The sequence below is a fragment of the Bubalus kerabau genome, chromosome 19 (genome assembly GCF_029407905.1).
Source record: "Bubalus kerabau isolate K-KA32 ecotype Philippines breed swamp buffalo chromosome 19, PCC_UOA_SB_1v2, whole genome shotgun sequence".
Lineage (NCBI taxonomy): Eukaryota > Metazoa > Chordata > Mammalia > Artiodactyla > Bovidae > Bubalus > Bubalus kerabau.
The window spans coordinates 25,613,518-25,635,576 of record NC_073642.1 but is presented as its reverse complement, the minus strand read 5'-3'; the positions used below and the strand labels follow the sequence as shown (position 1 = coordinate 25,635,576).

The 22,059-nt window shown below is 45.2% G+C and overlaps 1 protein-coding gene across 7 annotated transcripts in view; it reads left to right on the top strand.

Moving 5' to 3' along the window:
* The first annotated feature begins 16,846 nt into the window (after positions 1 to 16,846).
* The window catches only part of TM6SF1 (transmembrane 6 superfamily member 1), a 58,636-nt gene continuing 53,423 nt past the window's right edge, over positions 16,847 to 22,059 (top strand). For 5 of the 7 annotated variants that reach the window (XM_055556035.1, XM_055556033.1, XM_055556036.1 and 2 more), the window contains exon 1: positions 19,097 to 19,374. In XM_055556035.1, coding sequence (XP_055412010.1) covers positions 19,283 to 19,374 — 92 coding nt within the window. In that variant the 5' untranslated portion in view covers positions 19,097 to 19,282. Of the gene's footprint in view, positions 16,869 to 19,096; positions 19,375 to 21,229; positions 21,475 to 22,059 lie in introns of those variants that run through there. The other 2 variants (XM_055556032.1, XM_055556037.1) reach the window with 2 other exon arrangements.

Here is a 22,059-nt window from a genome sequence, read left to right as displayed (position 1 = left end):
GCCCCTTTTAGCCCCTAGGAAAGTAGAATTGAGAATCATGATCTGCTGGTGGGGAGTGAGGCAAACCCACTGCCTGGACCTCCTGTTCAGGGGCAGATTGACAATGTGGTAGCTATTCAGTGGAGCCCAAGGATCACTGCAAGCTACAGTGAGGACATGCCAGCTGGAGCACAGTCCGCAAGCTCTGACCAAGACAAAACTGGGTTGCAGGTTAGAGCAGCTGCAGGGTCAGCTGTGGACACTAGAAGCCAGGCCAAGACAAGCTGAGTCTCAGTGGTCACCAGCTCCCACAGAGCAGAGGACCAGCATGAGACCAGGGTATCTTGAGGTCACCAGGGTCCCTTTCCTGTACCCAAATGCTTACCTTGGAGATAAGCTGGAGGAAGAAAGTGGAATCGGACAGACTGAGTCATTTTGCCCCTGAAGCAACCTTACTAAAAGGGACTGGTCTCATTCCTTACTTGGATTAACTGTAATCAAATGGATTAAAATACATGTTTCCATGTCACCTAATCAGTAGGGCCCAGTAAGGTCAGATTGTGCTGTAGCCCACCAGGCTCCTCCATCCATGGGATTCTCCAGGCAAGAATACTGGAGTGGGTTAGCATTACCTTCTCCAGGGATCTTCCCAACTCAGGGATCAAACCCACATCTCCTGCACTGGCAGGGGGATTCTTTACCAACTGAACTATCAGGCGTATAGTGTAACTAACTTTGCAGCTATCTTTCTTTGGTTTATTTTTCCTTGATTTTACCAACTTGTAAACTTTTGTTGCTGAAAACTGTTCATTTTAGGAATTTTTCTGAATAGAAAGCTCCTGGCATCGCTACTGTCCACAATCATCCCTTTATGAGTAAAACAATTTTATAGTTTTATAGTTTCTCTAACTTTTCCATTCTGTTCATCATCCAACTATCTATCTACCCACTCAAACAGTAACCATCTCTTTGGAGTCATGTGCCAGGAATTGAGCTAGAAGGTTTGATGACAGTCCTTGACACTGAGACTTCCCTGGAAGTCCAGCAGTTAAGACTCTGTGCTTCCAATGCAGGGGGCGAGAGTTCAATCCCTGGTTGGGATAAAGGATCCCACATGCCATGGGGCATGGTCAAAAAAACTAAGTAAATGAAAAGTTTTGAATACAGACGATGAACAGATAACCAACACTGTTCTAGCTTCACCTTTCCAAACATCCACAGAGGTTTGCTTTCACTTTTCGTGTCTAGGCATATTAACTGCCAAGTTTTGCTAAGAGTACTGGGTTTCTGAGCCTTACGACCTGATGGCAATAATCTTTAAGAGTTCCCTTGCTCTGTAGTATGTCAAGCTGTATGTCTGCTGTCCTAGACCTGGAATTAGCCATTTCTCTAAGGAGCCTCAATTCTCTTTAATAGGAAATATATTTAGAAACCAAAATGTGGCCTCTAATGAAGCTCATTTCTTCTGGCTTGGTCATGATTTCTAGTTCTTTTCAATGGACAGAGATGAGAGAAAGGATATTAGGGGACGAATAGATTTTAGAGGATGAAGGAAGACATGTTTCTCATTTTTCTATTATGAGTTATAGATTATTTTTGATTGTAAATACATAAATCCAAGTACTTTTATTTTTAGTTTTTTTTCCGCCGCTTTTAGGTCTTCCCCCCCCTTTTTGAATCCATTCATTTAGGATAAATTACCCTTGTTGGTTTATTACATTAGGACAAGGGCAGGAACACTCAAGTGTCTTTTTTTTTTTTTTTAGAATATATATAGATACAAAATTTTCATTTTGGCTGCACTGGGTCTTCGTTGCCATGCAGTGAGCGAGCGCTACTCTCTAGCTGTGCTCAGGCTTCTCATTGCGGTGGCTTCTGTCGTTACAGAGCACAGACTCTAGAGCGAGTGGGCTTCACTATTTGCGGTGGGTGGGCTTAGTTGCACCACGGTAAGTGGGATCTTCCTGGACCAGGGATCAAACGGATGTTCCCTGAGTTGCAAGGCAGATTTCTTAACCAATGGACCACGAGGGAAATCTCACTCAAGTGTCTTGATTATTCCCTAAGTCTGTATACAGTCTTAATTATTTCCTGACCAACTACTTAAAATGAACATGGGGACCCTGGTTCAAACAGCAGTAAACAAATTCCACTAAGATACTAAAATAAAAAGCTTTTTTCTTTTTTCACTTTCTCTCCCTCTCTACTCCTCCCCCTCCACCTGTCCTGGTGTTTCTTATTTGCTATTATTAAATAGCAATGTCAAATTCCCCTGAGTACAGAGATGCTGGCAGGCTGAGTGCAGACTCACAGGCCCCCTTAGGGGTCAGTCCCCTGGTGTCAGGCAAGCACTGGGCTCAATAGCTGCTGGGTTCCCTTCTCTGGCCAGACCAGAGCTGTCCTCCTCCCATAGGCCAGTTGCTCCGACTCATGGGAATGGGTAAACCTCAAAGGTATCACAACCTTTGTGGCAGGACGTGGTAAGTATCTAGATTTGCCCTGAGGTCAGGGTATTTCTACTCTGGAGTGAAATCAGCTGCCTGAGTCACCACCGAACGAATGGTGCTAAACTCTGATCCTTCCCCTACCCCAGCCAAGGCACCCACCAGGAATGAGGGTGCCAGTGTGTGCTGGGCAGGAAGGCAGGCCAGGTGGAGGCTCAGGCTACCCTGGGTGGGGTGGGTGGCTTAAGCTGGTCCCTGGGAGGCAGGGAAGCAGCAGAAGTGGGGGACAGTGCATAAGCCAAGGCTCCAGGCCCTGGGTGCCTGCTCCATTGTCCCACTGGACTTCACTGACAAAGTGAAAGTGTGAAAGTGTTAGTCCCTCAGTAATGTCTGACTCTTTGCAACCCTATGGACTGTAGCTTGCCAGGCTCCTCCGTCCATGGGATTCTCTAGGCAAGAATACTGGAGTGGGTTGCCTTTCCTCTCTCCAGGGGAATCTTCCCAACCCAGGGATTGAACCCTCGTCTCCTGCATCACAGGCAGATTCTTTACTGTCTAAGCCACCTTACTTTGTAATTATTAGATTCTTAAGAATTTTAAGATGGGGACTACAGAGCATTAAACCGCAAACATGAGGCTTGTCAGAGCACAGGGTTCTGTGTGCCTACATGGTCCTGTGTCCACAAAGCTGCCCCTCTCTGTTTTCAGCCACAGTTTTATAAATACGCCTGGGGCCCCTGGGGTTCTTGGAGACCCTTTCAGGGGGTCTGTGAGGTCAAAACTATTTTCATAATAACAATGAAGACAGTATTTGCCTCTTTCATTCTCTTAGGCATGTACAGTGACTTTTTCCCAAGGCTACCCGACAGTGTGATATTGTAACAGGTTTAATTCAGAAGCAGGAAATTCAGCTGTCTTCTAATAAGCCAGATATTAAAGAGATTTTAAAAAAATATAAAACAATACTATTCTTCTATTTTCTGTTGTGGAAAATACGGTAATTTTTTAATAAAAATATGTTTTTTGTCATCATTTTAAATTTTTAATATTTATCTCTCTATATATTTTTTCATTGTTATTTTTAGGTGAATAAAGATAAATTTTTAACACAAGAAATGTTGATAAATAAACCCACATAAACAAAAGCTCTTGGGGTCCTCAGTGCTTTTTTTTATGAATAAATTTTAAAAGTTGAGGTAAAACTCATATGACATAAAATTAAATATTTAGGGACTTCCCCAGTGGTCCAGTGGCTAAGACTCTGTGCTTCCTATGTAGGGCGCCCTGGTTCAAACCCTGGTCAGGGAACTAGATCCTACATATTGCAACCAAGAACCTGTGCACCCAACTAAGACTGGGTGCAGCCAAATAAATAGATAAATATTTTTGAGATTATTAGAAAATAAAGGTTAAAATATTAATATATTTGTAAAATATTAAATATTTTAAATAAAAATATTAGAGATATTTAAATTAAAACTTGAAAATGTTTTTAAGCTAAAAATATGAAAATGTTTTAAAATTAAAAATATGAACAAATTTTTAGTAAAATATTGTATTATTTTTTAATTAAATATCTGTAGATTTTTTAATTAAAATATTTTAAAAAGGTAACATTAAAACAGTGTCTGATGTGGAGTACATGATCAATAAATGTTGGCAGCTATTCAAAGGACTGAACCAATTTCAGTGCTCACTGGCAGTCTCTATTTTTCTAAAGTCTACCCCACATAGATTTAATAATTTGACTTTGCTTTTGATCATGAATACCTGGTGCCTCATTTTTCAAATTTACATTTCAGTAACTACTGTGGAAGCTGAATAGTTTTCACATTTTTGTCACAGCTGTGACTTTTCCCTTTTTCAATCTATTTCAAATCTCATTGTACTGATGCAATCATGTATAAAATAAATAACTAAAATTAGTCTAGTTTACACCATATTATCAAGGCTGTTGTCATGCTCATAAAAATAATATTAGGGCTCCAAGGGCATTTAAGAGCTGGAATTATCTGTCCCACATATTTTGAATCTTTGAAATGAGCCACAGAGACCAAGCAGAGCTGCTGTGATTCTGCCGCAGTGATATAAATATGACCTTCCACGAAAAGGCGTGTCACGGCCAGCAGTGAAATTCAAAGCCGCAGGCTGGGTTTCAGAGTCCACATCATTAGGACATGTTGCCCCTCTGGTTACAGCAAAGTAAATATAGACCAGGCTGATTATGTGAGCACATTGCATTTAACTTTGCCTGTCTCTATTGATTTCCCACTTCATTTCAACAGCAACTGGATCAACCTGGTGATAAGTACGTCGTCCCGTCTGCCTCAGATACTTATTTCCTTTCTTTCCAAGACTAAGTTTTCCACCTTCTATCTTCATTTCATTCCCTTACCATCTTGCTGCTCTGTCTCTTGCTTTTCTTCCTGGTGACTTCAAACTCTCCTTTTTTCCACTGGCATCTTTTCCTGGTATTCACAAATATTCAAGAAGATGTTATGGAAAAACCTGAACAAACTTTTTGACCAACCCAATATGTAACTATTTCCCCTAACAGGAAAACGTTCCTCAACCCTGTGTCAGCCTCAAAGTGTCCCCTTTTTCATCTTCTTTCCTATCACAGTATTCACTCTGCATCCTCATCTCCTGCCAGCCCTCAAGCAATGACAGGATGGCTCTGGCTCGATGAGCACCTCGAAGGCTGCTGGGGGTCTCCTAACCAGCAAAGCTGTCATTTCATTTTCATTGGGTGTGATGGTTGACTACTTACTCTTTGACTCTATGATTACATTTACTCTCCTTGCCTGGGTTTATGATAAGTTTTTATAATTTTTCATGGCTTTTTAACTTTTTTTTTTTTTTGCCAAGTGGCATGTGGAATCTTGGTTCCCCAATCAGAGATTGAGCACAAGCCCCTGCATTGGACAGCACAGAGCCTTAACCACCAGACCACCTGGGAAGCCCCACGTCTCTTACTTTTTGTTATCCGTTTCCTACACGACAAGCTCCTCGTCTGTTCCCAGCCTTACCCGTTGGTTTACTCAGGATTCCATCCTTGGTGCCCTTGTTTTTTCCCCTTCTACCACGTTTTTCTGTGTGATCTCTTCTATTCCCATGATTTCAGCTAAAGCTGGTGATTCCCAAATCTGTATTTTCATCTCTGATCATTCTTATGAGCACAATACTTGTTTTTACTTTTTTATTTTTATTTATGTATTTATTTTATTTTGGCTGCTCTGGGTTTTCTTTGGTGCATGAGCTCTTTAGTTGTGGCATGTGGGCTTAGTTGACCTGAAATATGTGGGATCTTAATTCCCCAGCCAGGGATTGAACTTGTGTCCCCAGTGTTGGAAGGCAGATTCTTAACCACTGGACCACCAGGGAAGTCCTATGATACTTGCTTTATTAACAGATATCCAAACACCTACAAGCAATCTTCCTGGAGCTCCACAAACACATCAAGCTGAGTTGACATCTTTCCTGGAAGCTCCTTCAGCTCCTTATGAGGTAAATTGCTGCTACCTTAAAAAAACCTAGCTGAGATCCTGGCACTCAGATGGAAAGAATGTCTTGCTCTCTGATTTCAGCCTCTGGTTTCAACAGATCACAAAAAGTATGCAACACAATCATGTTCAGTCTTCACTAGTTTATAAAAGTTGATTTTATTTGGGCAGCCACAAGCACAAGGAAAGAAGCTCTGTCTCCAGAGTTCTGAGAAAAACCACAGTTTGGGGACTTCCCTGGTGGTTCAGAGGCTAAGACTCCGAGCTTCCAATGCAGGGGACCAGGGTTTGTTTCTTGGTCAGAGAACTAGATCCCAACTAAAAGTTCACATGTTGCAGTGAAGACCTGGTGCAGCCAAATAAAGAAATATTAAAATGAAAGATCACAATAGGTTTACATAAATTTCAGTGTATCTTTGTCCCCTTGGTTCTCTTTCCTTCTCCCCAGAAAGCTGCCACTACTAAGTTCTTCATGCCTCTCACATCCAATTAATCACCAAGATCTGTATATTCTATTCCTAAGTAGCGTCTCCTTTCTACCCTCACTGAAGCTGCCCTGGTGTAAGATGCCTTCATTCTTCTTGCTTGGATTACTGCTCCTCTCAACCTTTTGCCTCCTGTCTCATTCCCTTTCACCTCAAAGTCAGCCCACCTACTAAAATAATCTATAATGGTCAACCTAAAAGTGCCCCTCTCCATTTTTAAAATTTCACTAGTTCCTCTACCCCAGTGTTGGCTGGCAGTTCCCAGACTGTGCTATGGCATTTCCGCTTCCATTTCATTCTGGTGGCTCAGATGGTTAAAGAATCTGCCTGCAATCCAGGAGACCCGAATTTGATCCCTGGGTCGGGAAGATCCCCTGGAGAAAGGAATGGCTACTCACTCCAGTATTCTTGCCTAGAAAATCCTATGAACAGAGGAGCCTGGCAGGGTACAGTCCATGGAGTCACAGAGTTGGACACGACTGAGCAACTGACACTTCATTCCATACGTTGTAGATAACTTCTTTCTGAAATGCCCTCTCTGGGTTAGTCCTTCAGGGGTTACTTCCTCTGAGAAGTGCTGGCTGAATTAATCATTCTCTCCCCTGGGACCCTGGTGGTGCAGTGGCTAAGATTTCACTCTTTGAATGTAAGGGGGCACACGTTCTATCTCTGGTTGGGGAACTAGCTCCCACATGCTGCAACTAAGAATTCAAAAGCCACAACTAAAGATCCTGCATACTTCAGCTAAGACTCAGTGCAGCCAAATAAATAAATATTTAAAAAAACCATTCCCTCCCTGGGTACCTTTAATCTGTATGATTATTGTCCTTCTCAAGTACACCTCTCATCTTTGTTTTTATAGATCTGAGTCCTCTGCAGATTGTGAAGGGGTTGGTCACTTTTTCACACTTTCCTTTTTTATAACCACAGTGCCTAGTTGAGCATGTGGCATATTGTGGCACACTCAATAAATAAACGTGTAGTGAATGAATGTTTTAAATGTGATTGTTTAGACAGTAATTCAGTGAGCACTCCAGCACCCAGAGGCTGGTTATAAAGTATATTGTGTACTGAGTCCTCATTCTGCATCTCCTTCCCACTTCTCCTTTCTGCTTCCTGCCTTTATGCCATTTCCCTTCTGCACCAGACATCTAGCAGGTGAGGAACCATTGAGTGAGAAGTGAATGTAGCGGTTGGGACAGACAGTTAGTTTTACCATAAACAAAATTCTTACTGTCTGAATATTTATTAGTCAAGACCCCACAGTTTGGGACTTCCCTGGTGGTCCAGGGGTTAAGATACCATGCTGCCACCACGCCAATTTGGTTGGGGAACTAAGATCCTGCATGCCTCACGACAGGGCCAAAAGATCTCTCTTGGTAAATGTCACACTGCACTTCAAAATATGTGGGTTATTTTCAAATATCTTGTGATATTGATTTCTAACACCATTCCACCATGATAAGAGAACAGACTATGTATGATTTCAGTATCTTTAGACCATGAAATTTTTGCACCTTGTTTTATTGGCTCATTGGGCTTTTCAGGTCTACTATATATCCTTCTATCTTTCTATTCATTCTATTAATTTTGGAGAGTTTGATATTGAAACTCCAGCTAAAACCCTTAATTTTTCTACTTAAAAAAATTGTAATATATAGTGGAACTATGTGTGAGCTTCCCAGGTGTCGCTTGTGGTAAAGAACCCACCTGCCAATGCAGGAGATGTTAAGAGAAGCAGGCTCTCTCTCTGGGTCAGGAAGATCCCCTGGAGGAGGGCACGTCAACCCACTCCAGTATTCTTGTCTGGAGAATCCCATGGACAAAGGAGCCTGGCAGGCTATAGTCCATGGGGTCGCAAAGAGTCAGACACAACTGAGGCAACTTAGCACGGTAGAACTATATGTATCTTTGTTCTGTATTATCCAAGTTTCCTATAAATGTTATCATACTTTCATATTTAAAAAAGAAAACAATGAAAAAAAGTTCAAAAAAAAAAATCCCATAATTGGAGTTTATGTAAAGTAGCAGAAGTCAACAACCCTCCAACGTGTTCAGTAACAAACCAGTCTGTTACAAAATCAGTCCCCACTGGATCAGCCACAGTTCACCTCTGCAATTGAGTAAATGACATTTTTGGATTAGTCAGTCGGTCTCTTCAGGATTGTGGAATCACAGAATTTCAACTTGAGGTTAGTTAACTTGATGTTGGAGAATGGCTTATTCAGAAATGAAAATTTGATTATGAAACCAGTTCATAAATGAAGAAGATAAGCAATAGGGATTAAAATGTGATAAGTGCTTCAAAGACAGTGGTTTGTACATCAAAGGATTAAGAACTGCCTTTAAAAAACTGACTAATTGCTTGAATACTTATGCAAAGACACCTGTCTTGGATCTTGCTGCGAAACTAAAAAATGATACGAATGTTGTGTATTATGCCATCATCCTTATTTTATTAACTTATTTATTTTTATTCAAGTTATACATCTATTGGAGAAGGCAATGGCACCCCACTGCAGTACTCTTGCTTGGTAAATCCCATGGACGGAGGAGCCTGGTAGGCTACAGTCCGTGGGGTCGCGAAGAGTCAGACACGACTGAGCGACTTCACTTTCACTTTTCACTTTCATGCATTGGAGAAGGAAATGGCAACCCACTCCAGTGTTCTTGCCTGGAGAATCCCAGGGACGGGGAAGCCTGGTGGGCTGCCGTCTATAGGGTCACACAGAGTCGGACATGACTGAAGTGACTTAGCAGCAGCAGCAGCATACATCTATTTAATAAAAGAAGATTTCTATGGCTGAAATAAAAACTAGAATCCTTTGTTCTACTTTTCCCCATCCCTGAATTCTCCCCCGGAAAGAAGTGTCTCCTATTGCCTGCTTTGGCGCTGTATTTCTAAATAACATGTTTATATTGGATTTCTTGACTTTTTTCAGGATGTTATCTATTAATTTTCTACTATAGAAGAGGAGGCCATTTGCTTAGTTTTCTATTTCCTCTCACTATTTAGCCTCAGGGTCTCTGGAATTTTTCATATCTTGATACCTTCAAACATACTAGGTAACCTAGCAATTACATCTTTTTCTAGAGACAGTTCTCCTGGGGTTGCCTCTCTCTTGCCCTAAGCTGGATTTCTTGTTCTCCAGACTGGCTCCTGAAAAGCTGTCCCCTTATTCTCCTGGGGGACCTCTCAGTCGTGTTCACGGACTGGAGGTCATGTTTCCCAAATCCCACATCACCTTCGACATTGTATACTGCCTTGTTTTGGTGGAGCATGTCCTCCAGTAGCTTCCTGAGAAAAGGCTCAAGGGAGGTAGATTTTTTGAGACCGTGCATTTCTGAAAATGCCCTTTTACTTTCACCTCTCACATAGAGCTTCATTTTTTTGCGTTAAAGTCCTGAAAACCTGGACTAGATAATCTGAAAACTCTACCGCTTCAAATAACTAAATGCTGAGTACAAGATAACAGGATCACTTAAATACATAGCCTAGACTGCAATAAAGTTAAGTGAAATTCCCAGAGGCTAAAACTAAAGACTGGCGCCTGGAGTTTGTGAGCAATGCAGTGCCCACAGCTCCGGGGAGGCTGTTGTTTCAGTAAGTTGGAAACTTGGTTTTTATGTCTACATTAGGCTAGGAGACCTGGCTTTGAGTTCGCTGGATGCAGAACATTGAAACTGACATTCTGCAGACGGTTGGGGCCTTGCAAGGAGACACACACCGGTGATAAAAGGGCAAACTAGCAAAGAAAAAAAAAATTTCCCACTGCACAAGGAGCTAAAAACAAAGATCATATGTCATGTTCTGAGCTCAGAGTAGGGGAGGAACTCTCCCTTGTAAAACTGTAGCCTGAAATCTGAATAAGGCTGAATCTGAATCTGAAAACTGTAGCCTGAAATCATTGTCTGAAATGTGAATTTCTGCTACCAGCATAACCTTCCCCATCTGATTCTTCTTAGGATCAACTGCATCTTTTCCTGATGTGTGATATAGGCTTGAAGATTATATCTGTCTCCAGCCATGGATTAGGACCGTGGTTCTCAGAAGGTAGACTGGAGACACCTTTGAGAACTTCTTGATTAAGCCGAGCTAACTGACTCTTAGGAAGGACTCTGCTTTTAAAGCTCATCAGGTGAGTGAAGAAACTTGCAGGAAGCTGGCCTGGCCTGAACAAATGTAAAGCACCAAACAACGTGCACAACTTGCCTGCTATTCTGTGTTCAGACACTGTCACCTGGAGAAACTTGTCGTGTGCACAGGAGAGAATTATAGGATGTTCACTACAACGCTGTTTATAGAAGTGAAAAGTTAAAACCAACTCTGAGATCTATTAGTAGAGGAATGAAAAATAAATCGTAGTATGGTCATATGGTAGAATGCTCTAGCAGTGAAAATGAATGAATAAGTGTATAGAAATCAGTGGATTTCAAAAAGTCCAGGTTAAGTGAAAAAATATATGAGGATATTATAATTTATGTAAATTTTATGAAATAACTACATATTGTTTCTTGTTGTTGTTGTCCAGTTGCTAAGTCGTGTCCAACTCTTTTTGCAACCCTGTGGACTATAGTCTTCCAGGCTCCTCCATCCATGGGGATTTCCAGGCAAGAATATTAGAGTGGTTGCCATTCCCAGACCAGGGGCTTGTCTCCTGCATTGGCAGGCAAATTCTTTACTGCTGAGTGACTAGGGAAGTCCCATATTTTGTTTATATGTATATAAATGTATATAAATGTGGACTGGGTATGCCCCCAATTTCAAGGTAGTGATTGCTTCTAGAGACAAAGGGAGAGGAATGGGATTGAGGAGGGGATTTCAATTTCAATTTTCTTTGAAAAAAAGAATTTGAAACACTTTCTTCTCTGTTAATACCCCTTAATTTTTGCAGTTATGATCCTTACAGGGTATGTGTTTATAATATTTACATTTTGTTTTGTAACTCTGTTTTCCACATTTTGCCTACAGTTGTCTTGAAAATAGAAAAAAAAGGTTTTTTTTTTTCACTGTGCAATTTGGCATGAGGTATCTTAGGTCCCTGACCAGGGACTGAACCCATGCCTTCTGCAATGGAAGAACAGAGTTGTAGTCACTGAACCACCAGAAAAGTCCCTATGTTAATTATTTTTATGTTAATTCTTTAGTCAGAGGATGGCAAGGTATCTTGAGAGGAAAAGTAAATGTCAAGGAAGTCCCTTAATCTTCTTTCCAATTAGCTCTTTCTGACCTACACCTGACATGTGAGGTCTTCTGTTATACCTGGGAGGCAGTCTGAACAAGGCAGCAATCTTGGGTTTGATTGTCCCATGCTCATCCTTCTCATGAAAAAATGTCAAACTACCCTCCATGTGCTTGCCTGTCAAACCATAATGCTCTGTCCTTACTAATCCACTTAGAATGCTTCCTCTCTCGCCAGTCACTATAATTTCAAACTCTCCATTAACTCATTTGTATGAAAATGTTGTTACATGGAATTAATACTCACAGAACATTGCCTGAAGGATAATCATGAATACCGTTTGATCAGAGCTGGCAGATTGATTTCAACTGGCAGGAGAGAAGAAGCCTATTGGTGATATCCAGTCTCCACAGGAGAGAGTTTCAGTGATCACTGATGATACCGGCTCTGGGCTTAAACTGGAAGGGACAGTGTGCTTGCCAGGAAGGTATTTCCACTCCTGCCCCCACATACTGTAAAATGTATCACTGAACCAAGCCAAGCCTTCTGAGAGTTGCTTATCTGCAAGGAACGATTTTTGGCTCCTTCGCAGTGAGTGGCTCTTGGCAGTATGCCAGCCACCTGCACTGAAGATGTACTGAGAGACAACTGCGTGGAATTAGATTCTATATTTATTGCAGGAATGCTGCTGAGGGCATACTATTTAACATGCTGTTTCCTTTAAGAGGAGCTATGCGAGAGTTCTTTGGAACAAGTGATCTGTTTTTACCTTATGGGCACTGTGAATGTTATAAGGTTTCTTTCTTTGCTTTGGTTGCTAGGAAACTCAGGGCAATGGTGCAGATCTCATCTAGCAGGAGACTTTTGGACAAACATTTTACATACCAACTTTACCTCTCCCTTCAGTTAGTATTTATTCAGCACCTGCTTTACGCCTGTTAGGGCCCCAAAATATCCACATAGGGACTTCTCTGGTGGTACAGTGGCTTAAGACTATGCACTCCCCATGCAGAGGTCAGGAGGTTTAACCCCTGGTTGGGGAACTAGATCCCACATGCAACTAAGAGTTTCCATGCTGCAGCTAAGACCCATGGAGTCAAATAAATAATAAATAAAAAAATTTTTAAATATATCAATGTTAATCACTGTAGCATATTAAAGAAATCATGAGAGCACTTAAGGCTGAAGACAAACACAAGGTTTAAGGTGACTTAAGGGCTTGTTGTTGCTGTTGTTGTTTAGTCACTAAGCCATGTCCAACTCTTTGTGACCCCATGGACTGTAGCCTGCCAGGCTCCTTTGTTCATGGAATCTCCGAGGCAAGAATACTGGAGTGGGTTGCCATTTCCTCTTCCAGGGGATCTTCCTGATCCAGGGATTGAACCCATGTCTCCTGCATTGGCAGGTGGATTCTTTACCAGTGAACCACCTGGGAAGCCCATCCCAACTCAGTGTTGAGGATCATTTTAATGTTTGTTTGAGTGGACTCTCAGGTCATTTTATTCTGTCTCTATATAACCCACAGAGCAATCTGTTTGATTGCCCCTTGCACATTCATCTAGAGTGTTCAGGCTTTCCAAAGATCACAGTCATAACTTTTATCAGAAGGATAAAAAATGAAAAAAAGAAGGATAAAAAATGAAAGAAAAGGGAATAGGAAGAATGGGAGGAACAAATTAGAGGTATGGCATTAATAGATAAAACTGCCATATAAAATAGATAAGCAACAAGGGTACACTGTATAGCACAGGAAATTATACCCAGCACCTTATAATAACCTATAATGGCATATAATCTGCAGAAAGTATTGAATCCCTATGCTGTACACCTGAAAGTAACACGATGTTGTATTTAAATCAAATATACATCAATAAGAAAAAAAAAGAAAAGGAAGAAAGGAAGAAAAAAGTGGAACACTGAACAAGGGGAAGAGGCGCTGGGACTGGGAGCTAAAGCATGGACACAGGGCTGACTCTTTGCTCCCTCGGTCCCCGGCCAGCAGCTTTCTCCCTCGTTTCTCCTTATGTGACCAAGTCCTCTAATGTGCTGCTCTCACTTTCCTCCACGGCAGAAGCAGGCATGGTCAGGGGCTCTTCAGTGTCATTCCTGATTAGTCAATTATTTTGAATCAACACACAAAAAACTGTCTTTCTCATCAGGGAATGGGCAGAGGACAGACCTTAGTGTGTCTATTTTTGCTTGCAGAAAGCTTGGAGTCCAATTTCACGGCTACAATATCAGCCTTCATGGCTTGCAAGATGGATGGTCCTAAAAAAAAACCAAACAAACTGAATATCAAAAACTAAACAACTTTAATGTTTGAATGTCTTTTAAGTCATATCCAACCGTTTTTCAAGAGAAGGGCTACTTCGTGGTGGTCCAGTGGTTAAGATTCCACCTTCCTATGCAGAGAGTGTGGGCCCCATACTTGGTCTGGGAACCAAGATCCCACATGCCACAGGGCGCAGCCAACAATTTAAAAATGAATAAATAAACAAGTTGTTAAAAAAGACATCTGCATGAAAACAATATTGTATTTATTTGTATGATATTTGCTTAATTTTTAAATATTTGCTTTATTTTTAAATTTTTATTTATTTACTTTTGACTGCACTGGGTCTTTTTGCTGCTCTCTGGCTTTCTCTAGCTACAGCGAGCAGGTGCTACTCTTCGTTCTTCCCTCTCATTGCCAACACTTTGGTTCAGATCTTCAGCATCTCTTGCTAGAATAAGCCTCTTAGGTGGACTTCCTGCCTCCTACGTCTCCTCTTTCTAAACCCTGTTCCACATCAGCTGCCAGGCAGAGCTTTAAAGATGTTACTCTGGGAGATTTCCAGGATGTCCAGTGGTTAGGACTCTGTACTTTCACTGTCTTGGCCCCAGGTGGAAAAAAAAGTAAGTTACTCTGATGAAGTCAGCCTCTCCTCCTACTCAAATCTTTTTTTTTTTTTTTTTAATATTTATTTATTTGGTGGTGTTGGGTCTTTAAATTTTTTTTTAACTTTATTTTTAATTGGAGGATAATTGCTTTACAATATTGCATTGGTTTCTGCCATATCTCTGTGCTGGGTCTGAGCTGCACATTTTTGGGATGTTTAGTTGCAGCATTCAGGACCCAGTCATAAATCTTACATGCTCCCTGTCCTTAAGGTTTTCTAAGACTGAGCCTCTGATCAGCTCTCCATCTTCACTTCCTACCAGCCCCATCTCATGCATGAGTACCTCCCACCAGAGCAAACAGCCTGAAGCTCATTGAGTGACATGGTCTCTCATACATTTCTGCCTTTAACGTGTGTTATTTCCCTTTCCTGGAAAACCCCATTATTCCTCGTCAGATTGGCCAGCTTCTACTTGTTTAGCAAGGCTGGTCTAAAGGAGGTGAGGCTTTAGAGCTTTAGAGGCTTTAGGAGCTCTGCTTAACTCCTCTAGAGAGACTGGTGATGCCTACAGCAATTTGTATATGAATCTTTTGTGTGCTACTTGTTTACATGTGCTTTTTTCACACTAGACTAAGGTCTTCTTGGGCAAGATGTATTTATAATTCATCTTTGTGTGACCATTTCTTACAATAATGCTGGAAACATGGTAGACTCTCTGAAGATGCTTGAATAAGTTTATTAGGGATTTAATTTTCATATCTATTCTTTTTTAATATAAATTTATTTATTTTAATTGGAGGCTAATTACTTTAAATATTGTATTGGTTTTGCCATACATCAACATGAATCCACCATGGGTATATACGTGTTCCCCATCCTGAACCCCTCCTCCCACCTCCTTTTCATATCTATTCTTAAAGAAATAGAGAGCATAATTGAAGTCAGCTTGATCTGATAGGAGGAACAAGTCTAGAGCTATGAAGTTCAATACAGAAACACTGGCCACATGTGGCTATTGAACACTTGAAATGTGACTAGCCTGAAATGAGATATATTCTAAGTACAAAATACATACACAATTTCAAAGACTTAGTATTAAAAAAAGAATGTAGTGGTGCCCCATTGGCTAAGAATCTCCCTGCCAATGCAGGGGGCACAAGTTTGGTTCAGTCTCTGGTCTGAGAAGATCCCACATGTGGCAGGGCAACTAAACCTATGCACCACAACTACAGATCCCAAGCTCTAGAGCCTGTGCTCTGCAACAAGAGAAGCCATTGCAATGAGAAGCCTGTGTACTGTAACTAGAGAAAGCCCACAGGCAGCCAAAGATCCAACGCAGCCAAAAATAAATAAATACATAATTTTTAAGTTCTTGTTAAAAAAAAGGAATGTAAAATTTCCCATTGATATTTTTTACATTGATGACCATTTAAACAATAATCTTTTGGATGTATCATGTTAGATAAAATATGTTATTAGAACTAATTTCACCTCTGTCTTTTACTTTTCTAATGTGGCTACTAGAAAATTTAAAACTACACATAAGGTTCACATTTGTGGCTTGTGTTATAGTTCTGTCAGAAAATGATGTTCCAGAATGTTCATTCTGTGAACAAATATCTCTTGAGCACCAGCTCCAGACAGCTGTTAGTCCAAGTGATGGGAACAGAATAGTAAAGAAAGTAGATAACGTTCCTAACCACAGGGCGCTTACATCATCATGGAGAGAGGGACACAGAACAGGAGGCAGATGTGTAAACAAGATGGTTTTGGATGGCATAAATAAAGCACTATGAAGAAAGCAAAGAGGGTGGGAGGGCGGTCTTTCAGAGCAGGTAAGGACAGAGGAGGGAGATGAGGCAGGAGGCTGGAACCTGGATGATGGTAGAGACCTGCAATGCGACAGAAATGGCATGTATGCTAAGTCACTTCAGTCGTGTCCGACTCTGTGCGACCCCATAGACGGCAGCCCACCAGGCTCCCCCGTCCCTGGGATTCTCCAGGCAAGAACACTGGAGTACAGGGAGGTGCAAACAGACTTGAGAGATATTTGGAAAGTAACATTAGGAGGACTGCGGTAAGCATGGATATTTTGGATTGGTACTCTTGCCTGGAAACTCCCATGGATGGAGGAGCCTGGCGGGCTGCAGTCCATGGGGTCGCGAAGAGTCGGACACGACTGAGCGACTTCACTTTCACTTTTCCCTTTCATGCATTGGAGAAGGAAATGGCAACCCACTCCAGTGTTCTTGCCTGGAGAATCCCAGGGATGGTGGAGCCTGGTGGGCTGCCGTCCATGGGGTCGCACAGAGTCGGACACGACTGAAGTGACTTAGCAGCAGCAGCAGCAGCAGCAGCAGAGCAGATGTGGATTCCCAGGATTCTGGATGGCCAGGTGAATGGTGGCACCACCGGATGAGATAAGGCTGGAGTGGACTTGAGGCAGATGGGGAATTCCAGTTTGGCCATGTTGAGCATGAGGTGCCTGTGGAAGGCCAGAGGGCAGTGCTGAGGGGAGATGTCAGTACTAGGAATGATCATTTAGGATCTACTACCACACAGTCGTTAAAACCCAGCACGGATGGGAAAGGAAAGAGAGAAGATGGCGAATGAAGACGACATACAGGTCCAGGTTTTACCGACCAGGGTTCTTCGCCTTGCCTATTCAATAGAAATTGACTAGAGGCCAGACATTCCAGTATTCTTGCCTGGAGAATTCCTTGGACAGAGGAGCCTGACACGCTATAGTCCACTGGGTTGCAAAGAGTCAGACACGACTGAGCGACTAACAACACACCAACAAGAGGCCAAACATTCACTGGGATCTCTCTGCAGCTAGGAGGAGTGGAAACAAACACGGGTTCCCCTTCTTGATCCCTGAGGTGGGGGGCTGAGCTTGTTTCTTCTATGGGTAAGGGTAGCAGTGTGTCCATGGCTTGGGCCAGAGCTGCGGCTTGGGTGTTTTGCCCACCCCTTAGGTGGTGTATGTGAAAGGGGCATGCACAGTATTCTATTTTGCTCCTGACACCCTGTTTTTGTTCCAGGCTCTTCAAAAGTGGCAGATGGGCTTTTCAGACTTTGTATCTTTTGGGTCCAGAATTTGCTCCAACTGCTCATGGTCACAGTTATTTTTAGTCCCATACGGTTTCCCTATATTTTGTTGCTGGAAGAGAGGTGTGTCCAGGTGCAAGCACTGTAGTAGCAGAGGGTCCCAGGTCGTAGCCTGTCACCGAGGGAGCACTTTCTAAACTGACTCATACATGAATGCAGGGGGAGGACCCAGGGTAGCTAGAGGGGTTCACGGTATAAGAGAGAAGGCAAGACTGATTCGGCAAGGTTTGGGTGGTGATGGAGGGGCTGGGCTGGCCTGGGAGACTGGCTGGAGGAAAGAAGGGGTCTCAGAGGAGATATTTGGTGTCGGGGAGGAGGAAGGAGGCTAAACAGCTGGTAAAGGAGTTATTGTGGAAGATGGTGATGTCCAGGTCACAGGTAAGGACATCGCTTGGGGAAGCTCTGGATATGTTACAGTTTGGGCCAAGGCTTTATCACGATGACCTCAGAGTTTGAGAAGGCCTCCAAGAAGCAGTGGACGAGGGGATAGGGAGAGGTGGCTTTTGGAAAGTTGAGTGGCCCTGGCTCTGAGCCTCTTTGCCACTCTCTTCTCTCCTCTTTAAAGTGAGCCTCTTCCACACACTGCGGTTGTTATAAGGTCACTAAGTACAGGTGCCTCCCTTGGCTGCCTGAGCTGTTCTCTGAACCACACTTACCTTCCATTTCCGGTAGCAGAGGAATCCAGGCTCCGTCCCAGGGGGTGCTTTCTGAGGCCGTCCCCTAACACAGTCAAGCAGCCAGGGCAGACTAGGCACAAGGTATTCTCTATGGTGGGCGTCTGTGCGGAAGCCAGTTGTGCACGCTGGCTGGTGGTAAGCTGGCTTCCAGGAACGCGACCTGGAATAGAAATAAATAGGCCTTCTAGTCTCTTCAATCATCGTATTCCTCTGAGTCTCAGTTCCAATTTAAAAATGGGCATTGCAGGTGATAGCAGTGGACTGAGGGGTACTGGGCAAGCACTTTGTGTCCATTAACTCCGTGAATCCCACAATCACATTGACGCGGGTGACCTCCGTTTGGTAGAGAAGGGGAAAGACAGAGGTTAAGTTACTTGATCAAGGTCAACAGCCAGGGAGTGCGTAGCCGGGGTTTAAACCTGGATTCAGACTGGGGGTTCAAATGGGACTCGCTGCCGGGTGCCGGTGGAGAGGTTCCAAGGTTTCGGGATCATTTATCCCTTCCTATCCCGGCCCGAGGGTTCTCCACGTGGACGATCTCGCGGGCTCTTCCAGCTCCGACACCCCCGGGTGTGGCTCCACCCTACGCTGGCCCACAGCTCGGCCCAGAACCGCTCCGGGTCGTCGATGACAAGCTCCCGGCGGCGCCCCGAGCCCGCCTCCCGGGCCGCCACCTTCCCGCGGAGCGCGCGCCTCGAGGGACACCTGTCCCCGGGCAGGGGGCTTTGGCCACTGCTCGGCGCCGCCCCGCGCTCGCGGTGGAGCCCCAGCGCCGCTGGGCGGGAGGACGGCAGGGCGCCTCCCGGGATTGCGCCTCGGCCCTGAGCACCGGGCGGCTGCGGGCGGGCGCGCAGAGGGGGCGCTGCTGAGGGCGCGGCACGGGGGGGGCGCGCGGGCGGGGCGGGCGCGGCGCGGCGCGGGGCGCCTGGAAGGGCACCCGCGAGGGGCGCGGGCGCAGCCGGAAGCTGGGGCGGGGCGCCCGCGCGGGATGCGGTGAAGGGCGAGCGGCGCTGCAGCGGCGATGAGTGCCTCGGCGGCCACGGGGGTCTTCGTGCTGTCCCTCTCGGCCATCCCAGTTACCTACGTCTTCAACCACCTGGCTGCCCAACACGAGTGAGTGGGCGCGCGCAAGCGGCGGGGGTCGGCGCGGCGGGCGCCCTAGCAACTTTTCGGAGGGGGCTGAACCGCCGGGCAGGGCAGAGGCTCGCCGGCCGCCAGGGCTCCCCGCGGCCGGCCGGAGGAGGGGAGGCTCCCGGAGTCCCGCGGGCTGGGGTCCTCGCTCGGGCTGGCATCTTTGACACTCGGGCGCAGTTCTGGGGTCGAGTGCTGGGTGTCATTCCAGGTATCGCGCTGCTGGTATCCCAGCCAGGTGTCCAGGGTTACAGGGGTCATTAAGGCAATGCCCCTGCCCTTGAAGAGCCCAGGGACAGGGGTGGGGCTGTCCACACACCAACAGCTAGGAGCCCGGCCGCGCCTCGTTCCTTTCGCATTTCACAGGAACGTTTCCATGTATGGACACACACACACTTTTCATATTAATTTTAGAAACTGTTGTGAATGACTAGCAGAAATAGCGCGGAATGAACAGGCAAAGGCCTGGGTTCTAGGCCTGGTTTTGGCACTAGGCCTGGCCTCAGTTTTCCGGTCTGTCAAATGGCCTGTATTTGCATCCTATTGTCAGGATGCAATAAGGGCGCCCGTGGAGTATAGGATGGGGAGCCGGGCGAGCAGCAGGGCAGTTCCATGCTAGAGAAATGGGTGGGGCTGAAGGAGGCCACAGATGGACTTGGTTCAAAGCCCTGTCTCTCCTGTGAGGGCTCTCTGGCCAAGTAGCCGGCAGCCGCCGGCCTGCTCCAGCGGCGGGAAAGGCGCCAGGCCTCTGAGCCTGCCGATGTTCCTGTTGTCAGCCGAGAGGAGGAAGTAACCTGCGCTGTTTCCCACAGCAGCTGGTGCTAAGGAAATTGCATCAGTGTGTATGCTGCACCCCCTCTCCAGACCTTCAAGCTGCGGAGAAGTGTCTGCCCACGGGGCGGTGACTTCCTCCTCACTCGTTCCGGGGGCTGAGGGCCTTATCCAGACTGCACCCATCTACGGGGGTGCTCTCTGGGCATGGGGAGTGACTGCCTTTGGTCTGACCCAGTCTTGGGGCACGACTCCTGGAAGAAGCATCTCTGGGCAGGGGATGTCACAGATCTGTCAATACAGTGCATGGGGGACTCTGCCCTCCTGAAATGGCATTATGGGCAGCTCAACAAAAATTTATTGAGGACACACTGTATGCTTGGCACAGTTCCAGGTGCTGGGGAACTAGCTATCAAGAAACCACAAGACATCTGGGAGGTTGTTGTTGAGACAGGAATCAACACATAAAATGGGGCGATTTGAGAGAGTGACTGGGGAGACTGGGGATCAGGGAAGCCTTCTTGGAGGAGGTGACATGAGCTGCAGGAGATGGCTCCAGGAAGATCTAGGGACAGAGCCTTCCAGGTAGGGGACCAGGGAGCAGTATAGGGAGAGGGACGTGGCTTGGGGAGGGGATCTTTGGGAGGGAGGGTCATGCAGCTTATGGAAGGATCATGTGGCATGGAGAGGATCTGAGGGTGACTCTGAGATTTTGATCTAAGCTCCTGGGAAGGGGGTGATTGCGTTTACTGGGCACATCCTGAACTATGTGCTGCTGTGTGTTGTTGAGCACATTGCTGAGCCCTGTGGGGGTTCTGAAAAACTGGTTCCAGCAGATTAAAATTCTTCCTGTCCTGCAGATTAAAATCCCAGTAGCCTTTGACTCCTCCCTCTTCTTCCTCCACTCCTTCCGTCCCACCCTCCCACCCTCCTTCCCCATCAGTCCTGAGGCTGGGCTACCATCTGTTTCCTCTTTCCTGTTCCCCCCACCCCACCAGCGGTACTGGCCCTCTCTCGCAAAGCCTCCCAGGGAGTTTCCTTCTCCACTGCCCTGTGCGTGTCCGCCTCAGCCCTCCAGCCCAGCCCAGCCCAGTCAGCCGTGCTGGTTCTTCAGCCGCACTGGACTGTTCTGTGCCCCTGCGCTAAGTCCCTTCAGTCGTGTCTGACTCTTTGAGACCCCATGGACTGTAGCCAGCCAGGGTCCTCTGTCCATGGGATATTCCAGGCAAGAATACTGCAGTGGGTTGCTGTGCCCTCCTCCAGGTGATCTTCCTGACCCAGAGATCAAACGGAGTCTCACTGCATTGGCAGGTGGGTTCTTTACCACTAGCGCCACCTGGTTCTGTGCCCCGGATACTCCTTAATCCCCCACCTCCTTGCTGCTGCTCACACTGTTCACTGGGACTGGGACGCCTTCCTTCCTGTCGCTGATGGTTGAAGCCACACCTGGACTTTATAACCTGGAGTAAAATGCCACCTCCACCTCTTCCAGACTCCCCCCCAAGCAAGGGAGTCTCTGTTCCGTCTTTCCCTCCTCTGAACCCCTGTTGGGTTGGTTGTGCTTTTTCCACAAGAGGTACTTCTCTGTGGTCAGAATTTACCTTCTCAGGCCATGGCTCCCCTTAGCATTGTCCTGCCCAGTGCAGGGCGGAGAGGGGTGGGGGTGGGGGGCTTGTGCCTAGCAGGCATCCCATTCAGTTTGCATTAGTTGAATTAGCTGAAGCTTCTTTCCCACCAGACCTTTTACAAAAGCCTGAAGAATAGAAAAAGCCACTTAAGTCGAGGCATCAGAAAAAGAGTTGAGTTCTCTCTCTGTATCTCATAGACACATACATACATACACAACTCATACTCACCCACACATGATCCCTTTCAGTAGCCATCTATTCATGTAAG